This window comes from Hibiscus syriacus, unplaced genomic scaffold, assembly GCF_006381635.1.
Source record: "Hibiscus syriacus cultivar Baekdansim isolate YM2019G1 unplaced genomic scaffold, ASM638163v2 tig00116968_pilon, whole genome shotgun sequence".
Taxonomy (NCBI): domain Eukaryota; kingdom Viridiplantae; phylum Streptophyta; class Magnoliopsida; order Malvales; family Malvaceae; genus Hibiscus; species Hibiscus syriacus.
Genome location: NW_024063492.1, coordinates 544,255 through 564,891, shown reverse-complemented (window position 1 = coordinate 564,891; position 20,637 = coordinate 544,255). Strand labels below are relative to the sequence as shown.

Genomic DNA, 20,637 nt, shown 5'->3' with positions numbered 1-20,637 from the left:
CACTCAGAAGGATGTGGAATAGGGTAGACAATCTCGGCATAAGTCTGTCGATAAACTTCTGTAGTGTAGCAATCCATAGCGTATGCGCTTGAATCATCTTGGTTTAAATGAAGAGCAACTTTTATAACATGGCCACACGGATAACCAGATGTTTGCCATTTCATACAACTACACGTCTTTGCATTTAGATTGACTAGCCCATTTAAGTTATTATCCAGTACTTGAAACAAAGTGTTTGAACATGGTTCAACTCTCCATGACGTTGACTTCACAACACGTTTCGTTATCTTTTTTTCAGTCCATGGTGTAACACGATGTTCCAATGTTCCTGTAAATTTAAATAAACAATACTTAGTAAAATATATAAATATGATAAGTTACGAATTCAAAGAAATAATACCTGTATGGTTTCTTTTCTTGTAGTACCACTGTTGAATAGAGGCTCGAAAAAACTCCATTAACATAGTAATGGGTAATTTCCGGGAATGACGACTTAGAGCGTTGATTGATTCTGCACTATTAGACGTCATGAAACCATATCTTGCTCCAAGTTGATGTACTCTTGACCATCTTTCAAACCCGACATCTTCTAGTGTTTGAGCACACTGAGGCAAAACACGTCTTAAACAATTTATATGCTTATTGAAATCCACTTCCCGATAAGCTTTTACAGCCTTCCAGTATGTCCATTTGTGCTTTTTTATACCAGCAGACCTTGATTTTAGATTTCTATACAAATGAACACCACAAAGTCCATGAAAAGCATCTGGGAAACACCTTCTAACAGCGTTGTCATTGAGTTTGCCCTATCGGATATGATTGTCAGATTGCTAATAGGACCTATGCAATCCCTAAGATGCCCCATAAACCATGTCCATGAATCAGAGGTTTCAGATTTGCCAACCCCGTAAGCTATTGGCAATATCCCATTGTTAGCATCCATGGCTACTGCTAATAAGTTTACTCCAAGGTATCGACCTTTCAAATGTGCTCCGTCAACTATAATAACTGGGCGCATGCAAGTAATAAACGAACGAATCTACAAAATAATATACACAAGAAATATAATCATTTAAATGTGAAATGCATGTAACTAACAAAAATGAGTCAACAAAATTATATTGATTTACTAACCGTAGCACCAATGGCGATAAACAGCAACTCAAAGCGTCCATCTCTATCTGTTTTGATATGAGTTACCGACCCAGGATTTTTCAGCTTTAAATTGTGACAATAAGCCGGCAGTTGGGCAAACGATGCTTCTGGCGACCCCCTCAACAATTCCAAGGCATAACATTTGGCTCTCCAAGCTTGAGAATATGATATACTAATCTTGAACCGAGCATTCATGTCAGTCATAATTTCATGTCCCCGATATACCCTGCCATTCAAAAACATTAACTCAGCCAGAAAACCACCCAACACCTTTTTGTTTGCCTGTCTATGGTGAGGAAAAACTTGGGTTCTTGAACATGTATGTTTATCAATAAAAGTCCTAACTTGAAACATTTTGCAATCTTTTATTCTCTTTGCAATCATACGCCACGTACAGTTTTTGTCAATCATACACCTTGTTTCGAAACGATCTTTGCTTGATTTGTTAACTTTTAGTTGATAGCCATCTTCCACACATTTCGTATATAAAGCTATCTTCAAGTCTTCCTTTGTATCAAAACAATCATCTTTCTTGATACGAATAACTTTTGTGTAACAATCAACTGCTTTCTTTATCAACTCTTCTTCCGGTATCTGAAGTAATTCTGGCATATTCCAGTTATACGCCCGTGGCATTTTCTTTTCTTCGGGGACTTTTTCTTCTTCAGGATTATATGAATTACAGAATGGATGTTCAACATGTTCATTCACAGTCGTAATTTCCTCCTCATTATCATCAACATTACATTCTTCGGCAACGGCTGTTTCATCATCAAAATTCGGGTATTGACCAATATCAATATCATTACACGCATGGTCTGTTTCTTCTTCTGAAACATCATCAAAATCCGTGTATTGACCAATATCAAAGTCCGGATATTGACCAAGACCAAATTTCGAATACTGACTAGTACTCACAATTTTTTCTGTTGGCTCATCATCGTCTAACTGGTCAATACGAAAACCGGAATTTGGTGCTGAAAGTTGATTGGGATTTGGATTAGAGAAAGGTTGTGAGTTTTGAGAAAAACTTAGTTGATTACTACCCGCTACTGACCCAACAATACTACTTCTAGGTTCAACATACAATGTAATCATCTTGTGAAACCCTAATGTAAGCAATGAATCGTTCAACATCTTCATTGTCGGTTAACAAATAAACTTTACCATTTCTCTGATAAGATAGCCTAAATCCACTTAGGGGCTCTAAATTCAATTTATTTGAAACACGTAGCATTAGAGTTTCATAAGTTAACTTTTGTAAAGACAATTTTAGTTGAAGATTCATGGGTAAAGGCATATATTGTAAACACCATGAACATTATCCCATGACCCTCCAAAACACAAATCTATCCAAACATGATCAACATTAGATGATTTCATGGTTGTAAATTAATTTACTAAACAGACGAGCTGCGAAACTAAAACCTGTTGCCGGATTGGGAAGGATGTCGTTGGATATAGGAACGGATGTCGCCGGAGAGAGTGATAGATGGAGATGGAATGAGTTGCGATTTAGGGATTTAGTTTATGATTTCAGTGTTATATACCCAAAATTTCAGTGTTGTGATTTACAGATTCTCGTTGCGATTTACGGATTATCATTGCGATTTACATATTCTCGTTGCGATTTACGGATTATCGTTGCGATTTACGGATACGCGTTGCGATATACGGAAACGCGTTGCGATTTACGGATACACGTTGCGATTTACGGATACGCATTGCGATTTATGTGTTCGCGTTGCGATTTTCATATTCGCGTTGCGATTTTGGAAAATCGCAATGCGAATTTGACTATCGCATTGCGATTTTCAAGAATCGCGTTGCGATTTTGGACACTGATTTGCGATTCTGGGGATCGCGTTGCGATTTTTATTTCGCGTTGCGATTTTGTTGGTCATTTTGGCAAATCCAAAAAAAGTTGGTTAAAATCGTATATTATAACTTTTTTTTGGTCACTGAGGCGATTTTCTCTTATTTTTTTAATCAGATTAACTAATCAGATCAAATTGCTATATACCAAATGCATTTCAGCTATGTATAGTTTATAATACTATTAAATTGACTATCTGATGCCACTGTCCAGTAATGCTAGGATGATAGTAATAATCTTTGTTGTCAAAATACCTAATATCCTTACTTGATCTTTGTATTTGAGTATTTGACCGTACGTTATGACTTTTGAGAAAACGTCGGCGTTCTAGTTCGGTGGCCAAAGACAATTCAAAGTAAACAAACCTAACTCAGCAACCTCAAGTCTAACATGGACTTGAATGTATCTTTCTCAACAAAGATGATCGAGGAATATCTTTTAGGCAAGCGGATTAGCACTTGTTCTTCCCCCCTCTATATATCGAAAACCAGACCAGATTCAATGTAATTCCACAAACTATATTACAACTGTACCACTTGTTCTCCACCACCTCTATATATTTAAACAAGAAAAGTGGTCCGACCTAGCTATTTTGAACACAATATGTACCTGATTTTAATGTGTAAACTTGTAACAATATATCATACAAGTTAAATGTGGGAATATTGCAGCATAGTAGGCTGGACAACCATTCCTAAGATGGGCTGTATAAGAAATTGAATCCAAATGGAATAGTTTACACGCATCTCTTAAGTCAACTTCCTTGTGATATGGCTGAAGAATTAATCAAGCAGAGTCTTGATTACAGTGTTGAAACTCCACGTTCCCACCCGGACCAGTTTTGATCTTGTTAGTGTATTGCATTTAGTTGCCCATTCTGATCAAGTGGAGCATACCTGGCTTCCACATTTAGCATAAATAAAAGAAATGGTAATAAATACATCAAAGGGTTTAAATTTCTTTTAAGGACCCAAGAGAAAAGAAAATGATCATGCACGACGACGTGCTTCGCTAAAAGAAGGCACCAAACAATAGGTTAGAACTCGACAAATGCCTTCAAATGTGGAGAGGGAACTCCAAGATAGTCACATAATTCAATTTTGTGTTTTCTTCTTTTCATTCAGAAGTACAATGACGTGTTAGTGGAAGAACTCCCCCCCGTAATTCAAGTTCCGCAGAACACATCACTCCTCTAAATCTCCAGGCAACAGGAAAAAGAGGGATGAATGAAAACTATATTCGCCCACCACGGGGCTCAAACCCACGACCACAAGGTTAAGAGCCTTGCGCTCTAACGACTTGTACATTTCTGTAATAACTCAAGACTTTTCAAACAGAAAAATGAGGAATTAAAGATAGTACGCCCACCGTGGGGCTCGAGCCTTGCGCTCTACCGACTGAGCTAGACGGGCCAGTTGGTTGACACCAACGTTGTAAACAATAATATATTTTGTAATTCCTCTAGGCTTTACAAACAGAAAAAAGGATTAAGGAAGCACGGCCACCGTGGGGCTCGCACAAGGTTAATAGCCTTACAAACACCAAGAGTTTGTGTGAATTGAATTTGAGAAGTTTTCTCGTGGCCTCTGGTGAGATCCACTAAACTGCTTTGTAGTAATAAAATAAAGTCCAGAAGGTGTAGACTCAAACTGATTTGATGTTCTTGAGTTTTATTCATATCTAAATTGAGTTACTATATATTTATATATGTGCGTGTAGGAGTTAGAAGGATCAAACATGATATCTAAATCGAGTTAAAAACTGAAAATCTTACTATTAGAATTAATGAGACAAAAGTTTGGTGTGCAGTAGAGGAATATAAATTCCTCACCCAATACCTCAACATAGAATATGGATGCTTTGAACCGATTATTCCCTGTTATCTGTCAAGGAATGGGCAGCTCTCTGCCTCCCAATCTGCCATCGACCGGCTACAAATAACAGTACCTAGACTGTCAAAACACAAACACAGGGTTCCGTGTTATTTGACAGATAAGAAGAAGATAAGTAATGACAATAATCATGTCCCAAAGATAAGACTTTGCTATCCGAATGCTCATTAATGATCAAGGATTAAGACTTGAAACTTTCGATGCTATGGCCTCAGAAGTGCAAGCTTTCTATATGAATTTAATTGGGAGAGATGATACCAAAGTCAAAGGATGTGGCTACAAGTTCTTGAAAGACATTCTTAACTATTCAATGCCTCCTGAACACTCTTCAAATCTTATAAAAAATGTCACCACCGAAGAAATCAAAGAAGCTATCTTTGATCAAGGCAATGACAAACCCCCGGGGCCGGATGGATACACACCAATGTTCTTCAAAAAGGCTTGGTCCATTGTAGGAGAGGATGTTGTGAGAGCTGTCAAATACTTTTTTCAGCATTCCTCAATGCTTCCTGCATTCAATGCTACCACTCTTGCTCTAATCCCTAAAATCCCAAATTCCAACAAAGTCAAGGATTTCAAGCCTATATCATGCTAGTCAGTCATCTATAAGACCATAACCAAAATTTTAGTCAAAAGATTGACCTATCTCATCCCTGGAATGGTTTCTCTAAACCAAATTGCTTTCATTAGAGTCAGAAGCATTGTAGACAATACCCTCCTTGCTCAAGAATTAGTTAAGGGGTATGGAAGGAAAGTTATCTCCCCAAGATGTGCATTGAAGATTGATCTCCAAAAGGCATTTGATACTCTTCATTGGGGTTTTTTATCTGTTGTTCTGAAAGCCTTGGACCTTCCTCAAAGATTTATAAGCTGGGTTGAAGCTTGCTTCACAGGAGCTAGATTCTCTATCTCATTCAATGGGAGTCTAATTGGATACTTCAAGGGAACAAGAGGCATTCGACAAGGTGACCCTCTTTCACCCATCCTCTTTGTTATTTCCATGAATATTCTTTCTCGAATGCTAAATTTGGTTGTTGCTAGAGGTCTCTATAGTTATCACCCTAAGTGTAAGAAAATAGAGCTCACACACCTATCATTTGCTGATGACTTGTTGATCTTTTGTAAGGGCAATGTAGAATCTGTGATTGGAGTCATTTCTGTACTTGACCACTTTTACGAATTGTCTGGACTGAATTTAAATGTTGCTAAGTGTGTCTTCTTCTCTGCTAGAATTTCAACAATGAACATCGAACATATTAAACAAGCTACTGGTTTTTCTTATGGTTGTTTACCTGTTAGATACCTTGGTGTCCCACTGATTACTAGAAAACTTTCTGAAAAAGATTGTGAACCTCTTATTGCTAGCATTAAAGCAAGACTCACTCTTTGGTCTGGTAAAAAACTTGAGTTACGCTGGAAGATTGGAACTCATAAGAGCAGTTCTGTTCAGCATTGCTAATTACGGGTGTAGGCAGCTTCTTCTTCCTCAATCAATATCAGCAAAATTGAACAACTTTGCTCGCGGTTCTTCTGGAAAAGCTCAGACAAATCTACCATTGGTGCAAGAGTTAGCTGGGCCAAAATATGTCAACTAAAATTAGAGGGAGGACTCAGGTTGAAAAAACCTTAAAATCTTGAACAAATCCTGCATGATCAAGCTCATAAAGAATGTACTGGCTGGAGAGGATTCTTTATGGGTAGCCTGGATAAATTCCTATGTTATAAGGGAAAGAAATCTGTGGCATTTGGCAAGAAGTGCTAGCTACAGCTGGAGTTTAAACCGAATCCTAAAGCTACGCACTGAAGCAACCACAATAATTTTGAATGGTGCTCTTTCCATTAAGTACATTTGGCAGGAGATAAGGGTGAAGGAAGACAAAGTCCCCTGGCATTCTTTGATGTGGTTTCCCCAACATATTCCCAAACACAGTCTGCTAGCTTGGATGGCAACCCTTGACAGACTGCCTGCAGTGCATGGGAATTACTACTGATGGGACTTGTGTGCTATGTAATGAAGCAATGGAAACCAGGAATCACCTGTTCTTTGAATGTTCCACTGCTTCTTTTTTATGGAACAAAATTCTGCTGTTTAACAGAATTACGAAATCCTGTTCATCATGGGATGATCTGTTAACTTGGGCTTACAATACTTGGAAAGGCAAGTCCCTCCTAACCATCACTCTTAAGCTTGTTTGGTGTGTCTTCATCTACATTCTGTGGGAATAGCGTAACCGAAGAATTTTTAAAGGATTTTCCCGAACCAAAGATGAGCTCCTAGCTTGCATCAAAGAACTTGTAGGTATTAAGCTTAGAGGGAAAAAGATCAATAGATAAGACTTTGAAAGAGGGTATATTGGAGCTTATTTTGTCAATGGTGGGAGAAACTTCTGTGTTTGCAGCAAATAGAATTTAGACAGCTAAAGACAATAAAAGAAGGGTTGGATCGGGTTGAGCTTAGCTAAGTAGGTAAGTTCGTCGACAAAATCAAAACTATATTCCTATATATATCAACCAACATGTTCCATTACTATTTCTTGATTGATGGTAAAGGTAGAACCTTTTTTTTTCTGATAAGGATACGTTGTCTTGTTTTATCCTTAACTACTCTACATACGTAATTTCAATCCCCATCTCCATTCAGATTTTATTCCCCTCGATATTATCATTTATCATCATTACCCCTTGTTTAATTTACGCACTGTTAAAGCTATTCCTTGTTTGCTGCTTTTAAATCCACCTTGTTTTTATCCACACAATACGTTCAATTAGTTGAGAATGAAAGGATTTCTTTTTTTCTTATAACAGAGAAGCTTGATTTCTACCTTCACCAACATCTCATTGGTTCACGGTTATCCAACATCAGTTAAAACCATAGATAGTTACTGAAGCCTAAAGATTATATTCTATTTTATTATTATAGCAGCCAACCGACGAGCCCAAAAGCCAGCTCAAAGCCTAAAAATCCCGCCGAGCGAGGACTTCATGAGGAATACAAAAAGTCTCAGCTGGAGCTACCGTGTAACACTCGTTCGACTAAGCAGGGACTCGGTTATGCCGGTAGATGGATAAAATTAGTGATCGCAACCGAGTTGTTTGAATCAGCTTTAGATCAAGTCATTTTGGAATTTACTATTTTGAGTTTAGGTTTGATTGGGTTCATAATGAGTATACATTTGGTCTACCTTCAAATCCATATTAAATTTGTTATATTCAAATAAAATCATGCTAAGCTCAAAAGCCTATCCAAAGACATGTTAATCCGAAAGATCCCGCAAAGTAAATCCTATTATCGACTGCCCACCAAAAAATTTATCAATAAAATATTATATTTTCCATTTAATAGTCAAAATTTGAAATTGAAAGGTTAGAGTCGAAGATCAAGGATCAGGTTCTGCAGGCAGCAGGCTTCTTCTGTTTGATAATTCGTACACAAAAAATGGATGGACAGAACTAATCCAATGATCCACGTCAATAAAAAAAAAAGTTATTGCCCAGCGTTTGGAAGATATTCATATCCCCCCCCCCGGGTCATAGATAAAGGAAATAAAATAAGAGAAAATAACCTCAGTGACTAAAAATGTCTTATAATATATGATTTTAACCAATTTTTTTTAGATTTGTCAAAATGACCAATTAAATCGCAATGCGATCGATAATTCGCAACGCGATCTCCGGTATCGCAAATCAATTTCTAGATTCGCAACGCGATTCTGACTATCGCATTGCGATTTTCCAAATTCGCGTTGTGATTTTCCGACTATCGCAATGCGAATATGTAAATCGCAATGCGAGTATGACTATCGCAACGCGATTCTGACTATCACAACGAGATTCTGACTGTCGCAACGCGATGGTGACTATCGCAATGCGATTTTCAAAGCGCCATTATTATCGCACGCGTATTGTTTTTCAAATTCCAAACACGAATATTAATATATCGGAACACTGAACCGTCCACAGTATATCTCGTAATCGTAACTCGTAACCTAAAACCCTAAATTACAACTCAGTCACATCTCCATCTCTCACTCTCTAAGGCGACATCTGTCCCCATCTCCGACGAAATCAGTCCCGATCTCCGGAGAAATCCGTCTATCTCCATCTGTCAAAGCCACCCTCACAATCATTCACGTTCAGAAATGGAAAATCAACCAAATCAACCACCGAGGGTTAGTTTTTTTAATTATTTTTATTTTGAAATTTTTGCATTATTATTAGGTTTTTCATATTGAAATTGATGATAAGTTTACTGGTAATTTCAATAATAGATTAACCATTTCATTTAGATTGCTTATTAAATTCATTCGATTGTTGCCAATACTGTTAAACTGTTTAGTCTTTAAACCCTGTGAATTTAGTATTTGTCTTTGTTTTGTCTTTTGGTTGAAGTAATGCAATCCATTCAAGTTTCAATTTTAGTATTTGAAACCGAGAATCGCAACGCGAAATGAAAATCGCAACGACAGAATCGCAATGCGATTTTAGTTTCGCGTTGCGATTTTCATTTTGCGTTGCGATAGTCAAATTCGTGTTGCGATAGTCATTTTCGTGTTGCGATTTTCATTTTCGTGTTGCGATTTTAAGTTTCAGAAACTATTATTCTTCTGCAAATTGAAACTTGAATGAATTGCATTACTTCAACAAAAAAACAAAGACAAATACTAAATTCACAGTGTTGCAAATTTAAGTTTGAAGAATAAACTACTACTCTTTATGTTTATTGTTCTTGGTATATCTTCACAGTGTAGTTTTTGGTATATCTAACTTGGTATGTTTATTGTTTTTGTAGAACTTTTATTCGGCTCAATTGACCTTAAGAAATAAATTAAGCCTGGCCAAAACAATTGCGTCGAAGCTTTCACCTGCACAAAGAAAAATATTTGAGGATACTTCCTTCGGGCCATGGCTGAAAGTACAACATCCGGGTGGAGATGCTATGTTGACCTATTTGTTTCTTCAAACCATGACTAGCGATCTACCAGAGACTATACAACGTCGTGATGAAGAGATATGGTTTGATTTTCCACCGGCGTATACGTGTTTTGGGCGGGAGGAGTTTTGCTTAATCACCGGTCTACGCTTCGGACACGATGATGTAGGTCGGTACACTAGACATATTACTCGCCTATCATGGTTATCTCGGGTTTTTCTTGAGCTGTCAATGGAGAAGCCGAATTTACACGTAGAAGACTTGACGAGATTATTGATTAAGAAAGATGGTTTTACTCGGATGGATGACGTCGATGTTGTCCGAGTATGCCTTCTAATACTTTTGCATGACGGCTTTTTAGGCAGAGAGGCAAGATAACTTATTCCTAATGATCTAATTAAATCGGTAGAGGACCTAAATGCATGGAACCTGTTTTCGTGGGGTTCGTATCTATGGAAAGCTACATGGAATAAGTTGTAGTCTGCCTTTGATGATCGAAAAAGTTTGCGTGGCGATGGTTCCAAATACACTTTGTCAGACTTTATTTGGGCCTTTAAGGTAAGAATTTTTATATAATGTTTCCAAAATTATAATTAATTATTATTTAACAATTACTAATGTTTGTTATTATATTGTTTGTAGATTTGGATATTTGAGGCCTTTCTCGCCATGCAGACATATGCATTAAAAACTTCTAATGATATTCCTTGGGCTATTTCCTGGAAGAGGAAACAGACCTTGCAGCAATGAGAAGATTTACTACCGTATACGACAATAAATAATGTAAGTTAACACAAATACTACCATATGTTTATAAACAAGTAATTACTAGTACACGTTTAACTTTGTTTGAGCTTTTATATTGTTAGGAGTCCAACACTCCATTACAGAGGCTGACACCCATGGAAGCTGAGCTTGCCACTAATTGGTGGCAAGCTAGTAAGCATTTTTTTGATGGCACGGATGATGAGCAGCTTCCACTTCGAGAGCCATCACCTGATCGACCCGACTATACACCTCCACAACGAGAGCCATCACTTATTCTGTCACATCATCGAGCCTCTTCTCCACCATCACCTCATGATAGGTGACCGACAAAGATGCCACGATGTTTATCTCCCTGTTCTCCACCTCCACGGGATGAGTTAGGGGAGTTACGTGATGAGGTCAATGCCTTACGTGAGGAGGTCGGTACTTTACGCGATGACAATGGTGCATGGCGTGTTGAGGTGTCTACTTTATGTGGTGAGCTAGCCGCTCTACGTGAGATGGTAGTATCGTTGCATAATGAGGTTCATACTCTACGTAACGAGGTAAGTTTAATATTTTTTCATATTTAACGTGATGATAAATTTACTCGTAATTTCACTTAGATTAACCATTTCACTTAGATTGCTTAGTAAATTCATTCGGTTGCTGCCAATACTGCTAAACTATTTATTCTTTAACCCTGTGAAGTTAGTATTTATTTTTGGTTGTCTTTTGGTTGAAGTAATGCAATCCATTCAAGTTTCAATTTGCAGAAGAAGAATAGTTTACTTTCGCAACGCGAAAATGACTATCGCAACGCGAATTTGACTATCGCAACGAGAGAATCGCAATGCGATTTTCATTTTGCATTGCGATTCTCTCGTTGCGATAGTCAAATTCGCGTTGCGATAGTCATTTTCGCGTTGCGATAGTCATTTTCGCGTTGCGATAGTCATTCGTGTTGCTATTTTAAGTTTCAGATTCTATTCTTCTTCTACAAATTGAAACTTGAATGAATTGCATTACTTCAACCAAAAGACAAAGACAAATATTAACTTCACAGAGTTGAAAATTTAAGTTTCAAGAATAAACTACTACTCTTTATGTTGTCATTGAACCTGCACTAAACCTATATGTTGTCCTTTTAAATTTTTATATAAGTGATTACTTCTGGAATGTTATCTAATACATTTTGTGAACAATGATAGAATAATGACTTGGGTGAATACCGTGCAAGTTTGAAATATATTTGTCTTTGTTTTCACTGTTTAATATCATGTCTGTTTATTTACTGATTTATGTATTAATTTATTTTTAACGGCCTGCTAAGGTCGATGCTCTACGTTGGGTTTTTCTTGCAAGACGGAGTTCACGCATCAGACAGCGTGCACGTGCCATTAAGTCTCCGTTCACCCCAATAGTGCGAAGAATCCGTAAAAAAAAGCCCGACTCACCTGTCATCGTTCAAGAGGCCTCCCCTATCGTTCAAGAGGCCCCTATCATCCCTCAAGAGTCCCCTCCCACCGTTCAAGAGGCCCCTATCATCCCTCAAGAGTCCCCTCCCACCATTCAAGAGGCCACTGTCATCGTTGAAAAGGTCCCTCCCAACATTTTAGAGCCCGATTCATACGGCATAATATATCAAATTATTGAGAAACCCCCTCACGTGCCGGACATGATGGATGACTGTTGGCTTTCGTATAAGTTACCGACCAGTACCATTCCGGCAGATGAAGTGGAGAGGAAACAACTACCTGAAACAATTTTGGATAATACCCTTTGGGCTAAGACTGCAGTTGATTTTTATCTACATGAGCGGAGCCAAGGGTGTTACGCTGACATATACAAACTCAACGATGATATGCATTTGTTGATTGAACGGTCTTGGTGGGGTGTGTTATTAGGAGTTGAAGACAATGACTATTTCGATTGGGGGTAAGTCTTATATTTCTTCTTATATTTCATTTTGATTAATTTTTTTAAATTTATGTAATTCACTAATATATGTCTTTTTTTGTAAAACAGCATATTGATGCATGGGTGTCACGTCTTCTAATAGTAAGGGCTTTGAAGGAAAAAAAATACGCGATATACAATTATGCCGACGTCTTTTCACGTAGTTCACTTGAAGAATCAACGACAGGAATCATATGTGTTGGCTAATGGACAAGCTAAACTTTATCCTGCATGGTGGGAGGTCGATAAGGTTAGTATTTATTTTTTTTTAAATATTTTAAAGGTGTTCATAAATAATGCGCAATTTGAATTATTACTTATGATTGCAGTTGTTTATCCCTGTTTTGGAACGTACTCATTGGCTTCTCGTCGAGCTTCAGCTCCCATCCCTGAAGACAATAGTATATGACAGCATGATAAATTACATATCATTGTCTGATTTGAGAGATATTATTAAGGGATGGAGCTCTCATTTGGCTAAATTCTTGGATGCGATTAATTATTGGACTTATTCTGGAAACAATAAGCCAAAAAAGTTCAATGTTACAGTTATCAGAGACGAGATCGCGCCACAACAAACGCCGGAAGCCAGAGGGGATTGTGGTCCTCTCGTATGCATGTGCTTGGAGCGTTTGACGACAGGAAGTACATAGTTTCTACCTCCCACCGATAGAGATAGAGGTGCAGTAGGCTTGTGGTTTCGGCATTTTATGGCTAGAGCGATATATTCGAGACGCTGCCTACCTGCATCTGCGTTATGAAAGTGTCCATAAACAATTTATAAGTCAAATGCAAGTGTTGTTAAGTACCTAGAATTCAATAATAATTTGCTGTTTGTTGGTTTTAGATGTGTAGAAAGTGTTATTTGAGCAAATGTTTGGTTTCTGCAGGTTAATCCTGAAGTGAGCTGCGTGAAATTGATGTATGGGTGCATAAACAAATGTTTGGGGTACACTTTTTTTTATTGTTTAATTGATTCTTAAAAGTCTGATTTGTTTAATTGATGAGGAGAATAAGAATTATTATCATTTTTTGCTTGTTTAATTGATTTATAAAAACTGATTTGTAAAAGTTGATTTGTTTAATATTGATGTGTAAATAATTCTTATTTGTGCTTGTTTAATTGATTGAAATGTAAAAGTTTATTTGTTGATTTCAATCTGCATCATATTGAAGGCAAAAGACCTGTTGGAGGTACACTTTCGCAACGCTAAACTCAAAATCACAATGCGAAAGACAAAATCGCAACGCGAAAGTCAATTCGCGTTGCGATAGTCTAATACGCTTTGCGATTTTCTCGTTGCGATAATCAAATTCGCGTTGCGATACTCAAATTCGCGTTGCGATAGTCAAATAGCCATTGCGATAGTCAAATTCGCGTTGCGATAGACAAATTCGCGTTGCGATTTTTGCGTTGCGATAGTCATATTCGTGTTGCGATAGTCAAATTCGCGTTGCGATAATCAAATTCGCGTTGCGATATTCAAATGAATGTGTAATAAGTAATAACAACTGAACATATCATAACAATGTTCAAACTCAAGTTACTAATACATGCCTAACTGAAAATGTTAAAAGTTTACACATAAAATACACATAATAGTCAAATTCGCGTTGTGATATTCAAATGAATGTGTAATAAGTGATAACAACTGAACAGATCATAGCAATGTTCAAACTCAAGTTACTAATATATGCCTAACTGAAAATGTTAAAATTTTACACATAATACAACGTTTGCATTTAAAAATCACCGAAGTTAATAGTCCCAAATGGTGAAGCCGGTTGTGATTGGGATTTTGATTTTGATTGCGATTTTGATTGCCTTTTTCTTGACACCATATGAGCTTTGGATTTTGATGAGGACCCATATTTTGGTAGAGGAAAAGATGATTGTGATGGCACTGGTGATCCACATGTCAACCTTGTATGACCATTTTCCTTGCACCGACTACATGTCGATCTCTTATTCTCTTCACCCTTAGACGGTATACGATCGTGACTTTTTGGTCGGCCAGGTAGCCTTCTGTCCATGGCTGGTGGCAAAACTGTTTGTAAGTCATCTGTTATGTCCCACTCAGAAGGATGTGGAATAGGGTAGATAATCTCGGCATAAGTCTGTCGATATACTTCTCTAGTGTAGCAATCCATAGCGTATGCGCTTGAATCATCTTGGTTTAGATGAAGAGCAACTTTTATAACATGCCCACACGGATAACCAGATGTTTTCCATTTCATACAAATACACGTATTTGCATTTAGATCGACAAGCCCATTTAAGTTATTATCCAATACTTCAAACAAAGTGTTTGAACATGGTTCAACTCTCCATGACGTTGACTTCACAACACGTTTTGTTATCTTTTTTTCAGTCCATAGTGTAACACGATGTTCCAATGTTCCTATAAATTTAAATAAATAATACTTAGTAAAATATATGATAAGTTACGAATTTAAAGAAATAATACCTGCATGGTTTCTTTTCTTGTAGTACCACTGTTGAATAGAGGCTCGAAAAAACTCCATTAACATAGTAATGGGTAATTTCCGGGAATGACGACTTAGAGCGTTGATTGATTCTGCACTATTAGATGTTATGAAACCATATCTTGCTCCAAGTTGATGTACTCTTGACCATCTTTCAAACCCGACATCTTCTAGTGTTTGAGCACACTGAGGCAAAACACGTCTTAAACAATTTATATGCTTATTAAAATCCACTTCCCGATAAGCTTTTACAGCCTTCCAGTATGTCCATTTGTGATTTTTTATACCAGCAGACCTTGATTTTAGATTTCTATATAAATGAACACCACAAAGTCCATGAAAAGCATCTGGAAAACACCTTCTAACATCGTTGTCAATTGAGTTTGCCCTATCGGATATGATTGTCAGATTGCTAATAGGACCTATGCAATCCCTAAGATGCCCCATAAACCATGTCCATGAATCAGAGGTTTCATATTTGGCAACCCCGTAAGCTATTGGCAGTATCCCATTGTTAGCATCCATGGCTGCTGCTAATAAGTTTACTCCAAGGTATCGACCTTTTAAATGTGCTCCGTCAACTATAATAACTGGGCGCATGCAAGTAATAAACGAACGAATCTACAAAATCATATACACAAGAAATATAATCATTTAAATGTGAAATGCATGTAACTAACAAAAAATGAGTCAACAAAATTATATTGATTTACTAATCGCAGCACCAATGGCGATAAACAGCAACTCAAAGCGTCCATCTCTATCTGTTTTGATATGAGTTACCGATCCAGGATTTTTCAGCTTTAAATTGTGACAATAAGTCGACAGTTGGGCAAACGATGCTTCTGGCGACCCCCTCAACAATTCCAAGGCATAACATTTGACTCTCCAAGCTTGAGAATATGAGATACTAATCTTGAACCGAGCATTCATGTCAGTCATAATTTCATGTCCCCGATATACCCTGTCATTCAAAAACATTAACTCTGCCAGAAAACCACCCAACACCTTTTTGTTTGCCTGTCTATGGTGAGGAAAAACTTGGGTTCTTGAACATGTATGTTTATCAATAAAAGTCCTAACTTGAAACATTTCGCAATCTTTTATCCTCTTTGTAATCATACGCCACGTACAGTTTTTATCAATCATACACCTTGTTTCGAAACGATCTTTGCTTGATTTGTTAACTTTTAGTTGATAGCCATCTTCCACACATTTCGTATACAAAGCTATCTTCAAGTCTTCATCTGTATCAAAAAAATCATCTTTCTTGATACGAATAATTTTTGTGTAACAATCAACTGCTATTTTTACCAACTCTTCTTCCGGTATCTGAAGTAATTCTGGCATATTCCAGTTATACTCCAGTGGCATTTTCTTTGGGGACTTTTCTTCGGAGATTTCTTCTTCTTCTTTTTCTTCTTCAGGGTTATATGAATTACAGAATGGATGTTCAACATGTTCATTCACAGTCGTAACTTTCTCCTCATTATTATCAACAACATCTTCCTCGGCAGCGGCTGTTTCATCATCAAAATTCGGGTATTGATCAATATCAAAATCATTACACGCAGGGTCTGTTTCTTCTTCTGAAACATCATCAAAATCCGAGTATTGACCAAGATCAAAGTTCGGGTATTGACCAAGATCAAATTTTGAATACCGACTAGTACTCACAATTTTTTTTGTTGGTTCATCATCGTCTAACTAGTTAATACGAAAACTGGAATTTGGTGCTAAAAGTTGATTGGGATTTGGATTAGGGAAAGGTTGTGGGTTTTGAGATTGTGTTTGGTATTAGAAATGTGGTGAAACAAAATTTGCTTGGTGATGAAATTGTGGTTGAACCATTAAATTTTGAGCACCATAAACTGGGGTTGAAAAACTTAGTTGATTACTACCCGCTACTGACTCAACTTCACTACTTCTAGGTTCAACAACATACAATGTAACATCATCTTGCGAAACACTAATGTAAGCAATGAATCGTTCAACATCTTCATTATCGGTTAACAAATAAACTTTACCTCTTCTCTGATAAGATAGCCTAAATCCACTTAAGGGCTCTAAATTCAATTTATTTGCAACACGTAACATTAGAGTTTCATAAGTTAATTTTTTAATGACAGTTTTAGTTGAAGATTCATGGGTAAAGACGTATATTGTAAAACACCATGAACATTCTCCCATGACCCTCCAAAACACAAATCTATCCAAACATGATCAACATTAGATGATTTCATTATTGTAAATTAATTTAAACGAGCTGCGAAACTAAAACCTGTTGCCGGATGGGGAAGGATGTCGTTGGATATAAGAACGGATGTCGCCGGAGAGAGTGATAGATGGAGATGGAATGAGTTGCGATTTAGGGATTTAGGTTATGAGTTGCTTCTGCTGCGTAGTTATATACCCAAAACATTTGTGTTGCGAAACTAAAACCTGTTGCGAATTTGAAATTCAGTGTTGCGACAGTCAGAATCGCGTTGCGATAGTCAGAATCGCATTGAGATAGTCATAATCGCATTGCGATTTACATATTCGCATTGCGATAGTCGGAAAATCGCAACGCGAATTTGGAAAATCGTAATGCGATAGTCAGAATCGCGTTGCGAATCTGGAAACTGATTTGCGATACCGGAGATCACGTTGCGAATTATCGATCGCATTGCGATTTAGTTGGTCATTTTGGTAAATCTAAAAAAATTTGGTTAAAATCGTATATTATAAAACATTTTTTGTCACTGAGGTTATTTTCTCATAAAATAATACCCCTTAACCCAACCATGGTTAACGTTAATTAAAATAACCCCTCTCTCTCTCCTTTCTCCTGCAAGCTCTCACTCCTTTCGCCCACTTTCTTTATCTACAACAAGTGAACACAAGTCCTTTTTTGTTTCTGAAGATCAGACGGTGGTTAGTTGAGGAAAAATGAGCTGCAACGGTTGCCGAGTGCTCCGAAAAGGGTGCAAGGAGACATGTGTGTTACGCTCAAGCTTACGTTGGATCGAGTCCCCCGAAGCACAAGGCAACGCCACCTTATTTCTCGCAAAGTTCTTCGGCCGCAGTGACCTCCTGTCGTTTATCTCTTCCGTCCCTGAATCCCAACGCCCCGGTACTCTCTCTTAATTACTTCATTTCTATTTCGGTGATCGATTTTCTGTTTTCATTCTTTTACGTGTATTAAGTTTTTTTTTTTTGGATTTTTTATAGCTTTGTTTCAGTCTTTATTGTTCGAGGCATGTGGTCGTACAGTGAATCCGGTGAACGGAGCGGTTGGACTGTTATCCAGTGGGAACTGGCATATCTGCCAGGCGGCGGTGGATACGGTTCTTCAAGGCGGAGCGTTACGGCCTATTACGGGGGTTTGGACGCCGAGTCGCGATGAGTCATCTGATCCTTTTTTTGGCAACAATTCGTACAACTTCCAGAGCCGCTACGCTGAGTCGAAGCCTTTGATGAGGATGTTGATGGAGAATCAATCGGGTTCTACGGCGTCGGATCAAAGTCTGTCTTTGATGACGATGCCCGGTGGAGGAAGACGTGGCGGAAGGCGATACGAGGAAGAAAAGAAGAGAACAAAAACGCCGTCTCTTTATTCGGAGGAATCCGAAATAACTACTTACGGGAGCAACGAAAATGAAGGAAGCCGGAAGAAAAAGATTTTGAAACTCTTCGTGTGAGAAAAGTTAAAGAGTTTAAAATAGAAAGGAAAAAAAACGGTCTTTTTTATTAGCCGGCGATCATGTAGTGAATAATGAAGAGAAAATAATAAAGAAAGAGTTGGGGAGTTTTTCTATCTTTTTCTTTACTAATATCTTTGGACACAAGTTGAGGATGATTTAATTACTATTTCCTTATATTGATTATAAATGAAGAGTGTTTTAAATGAAAATTAGTAGAATAATTTTACTCCCAAAACACGATGATATTCATAAAGGTATAAGTAAGGTATAAGTGATTAAAAAGAGTTTTAATTTTCTTTACTAATATAACAAATATTCATATCTGATTTGTTAATAACCGAAAATATTATTATCTTATACTGTTAAATATTCTAAGAAAACGGAACTCTTGAGCATTAACGTTTGTCGACTAGACACGTCGCTTTCTAACATGCCTTCCATTCGAACATAAAGTGACGTGAAGATGAAGTAAGCTGATTCCCAGGAGGACTCATTTCTCATGCAAACAAAACAAAGAAAGAGAAAATGATTAAGGGAAGACGTGAGGCGTGGTTTGAAACTTGACACGTATAATTACTAAAACATGGTGGGTTGGTGGGTGGGGAAGAAGAGTGGAACCCAAAGTTTATATTGTTTTGTTTTGTTGCAGAGAGGAAATTAAAGGATAGTGCGGTGCACGTCAGGGTGTCCCGCCCACTGTGCCAACCCAACACCCTCCTCCATTGGAAGTGGGTTCCACGGTGAATACACTAAATTTCATCCTTATATTATATAATATATATATATATATTATAAATTATACTATATTTACATTTTTTTTCTTTTTCAGGGCCCAACAGTGGACCAAACCCAAGTGACCCGGACCCAACTGATGCTTCCAGAACCCTAGCAAGCATTTCATCTCGCGCCGTAACTCCCTTGGTCAGAGTTTCATCTCGCGCCGCAACTTCCTTGGTCAGAGTTCCCTCGCGCCTCACGCACCTCCACAGCCGGTTTTCTCGGCGTCGTGATCACATGAAACACCAAAAAAAAAACGACCTCATCAGAATCGTGGACTCTCATCTACCAACAAGTCGAGTTTCACTCGGATCAAAACACTAAAAATAGGACAATATTTTGTATTATAAATAGACGCATGTAATCAACAGTATGGGGAGGATTTTTTGGATACAAAATACAAGAAGAATGTTACTAGCAATTTTTAGCAAAAACAGAGCTTTTTTCTTTTGCAAATTTTCGAGAGAACAATAGGTAAAGTTCTTACCTTTTGGTAGTTATTTTGCATGCTCGCCCGTTTGCTTCTCTTTTTCTTTTTCTTATATACTCAAAATACGCTAAAAACACCGATGAACAGGGGGGGTTTCCGAAGTTCTCGAACCCAGATTCATACCCTGAGGCTTTGTTTTTGAGAAAACTGTTTAGGTTTTCAAAACGAGGGCACCGAGAGCTTTAAAAAAATAAAAACTTTTTTCGATTTTGCCACCGATGACGGCGGCCGGCGAGGTGGCGCGGTGCCGGAATCTGGGTTCACATGAACCCCACGACGGCGTGTTCATCTTTCTGGATGAACATTTGAAAGAAAGCATTGAGAGAAGGAGAGGCTCTCGGTGGGAAGGAGAGAAAATGAAACTAAAAAAACTTTTGATCCAGGCTTATATCAGATCCGTGTTTTTGGTAATAAATTAGGGTAAACTACTCTTTCGGTCCCTCCTTCCTTGAAGGCTCGTTATTTTGGTCCCAAATCCGATTTTAAATTCCGATTTACTTTCAAATTGGCCACTTGATTTGCTTTTCTTTTCATCCCGATCCTTATTATATATATACATACTAAAACATATTTATTTTTTTTGGTGTTTTATTTAAATGTTATATTATACCATTTTTCATTATTTCTTATATATACAC

General features: G+C 37.6%; 1 protein-coding gene and 1 non-coding gene across 2 annotated transcripts; one reads left to right on the top strand and one right to left on the bottom strand.

Annotated features, from left to right (window-relative positions):
- Nucleotides 1-4,271: 4,271 nt before the first annotated feature.
- TRNAS-CGA lies at nt 4,272-4,443 on the bottom strand. The gene is made up of 2 exons: nt 4,407-4,443; nt 4,272-4,307 (listed from the first exon to the last, which is right to left on the bottom strand). It is a non-coding gene; the product is annotated as a tRNA-Ser (tRNA).
- Nucleotides 4,444-17,891: 13,448 nt separating this feature from the next.
- On the top strand, nt 17,892-18,836 carry LOC120191373 (LOB domain-containing protein 38-like). The gene is made up of 2 exons (XM_039194333.1): nt 17,892-18,161; nt 18,260-18,836. The coding sequence occupies exons 1-2, from the start codon at nt 17,978-17,980 to the stop codon at nt 18,727-18,729; spliced, it is 654 nt and encodes a 217-aa protein (XP_039050264.1). The 5' UTR covers nt 17,892-17,977; the 3' UTR covers nt 18,730-18,836.
- Nucleotides 18,837-20,637: the final 1,801 nt, after the last annotated feature.

What these genes read in the sequence shown, in the direction of transcription:
- LOC120191373 (XM_039194333.1), top strand. Translation starts at nt 17,978, where the DNA reads ATGAGCTGCAACGGTTGCCGAGTGCTCCGAAAAGGGTGCAAGGAGACA. An exon ending in CCCTGAATCCCAACGCCCCG is followed by an intron (nt 18,162 to 18,259) that starts GTACTCTCTCTT and finishes GATTTTTTATAG; the next exon opens with CTTTGTTTCAGTCTTTATTG.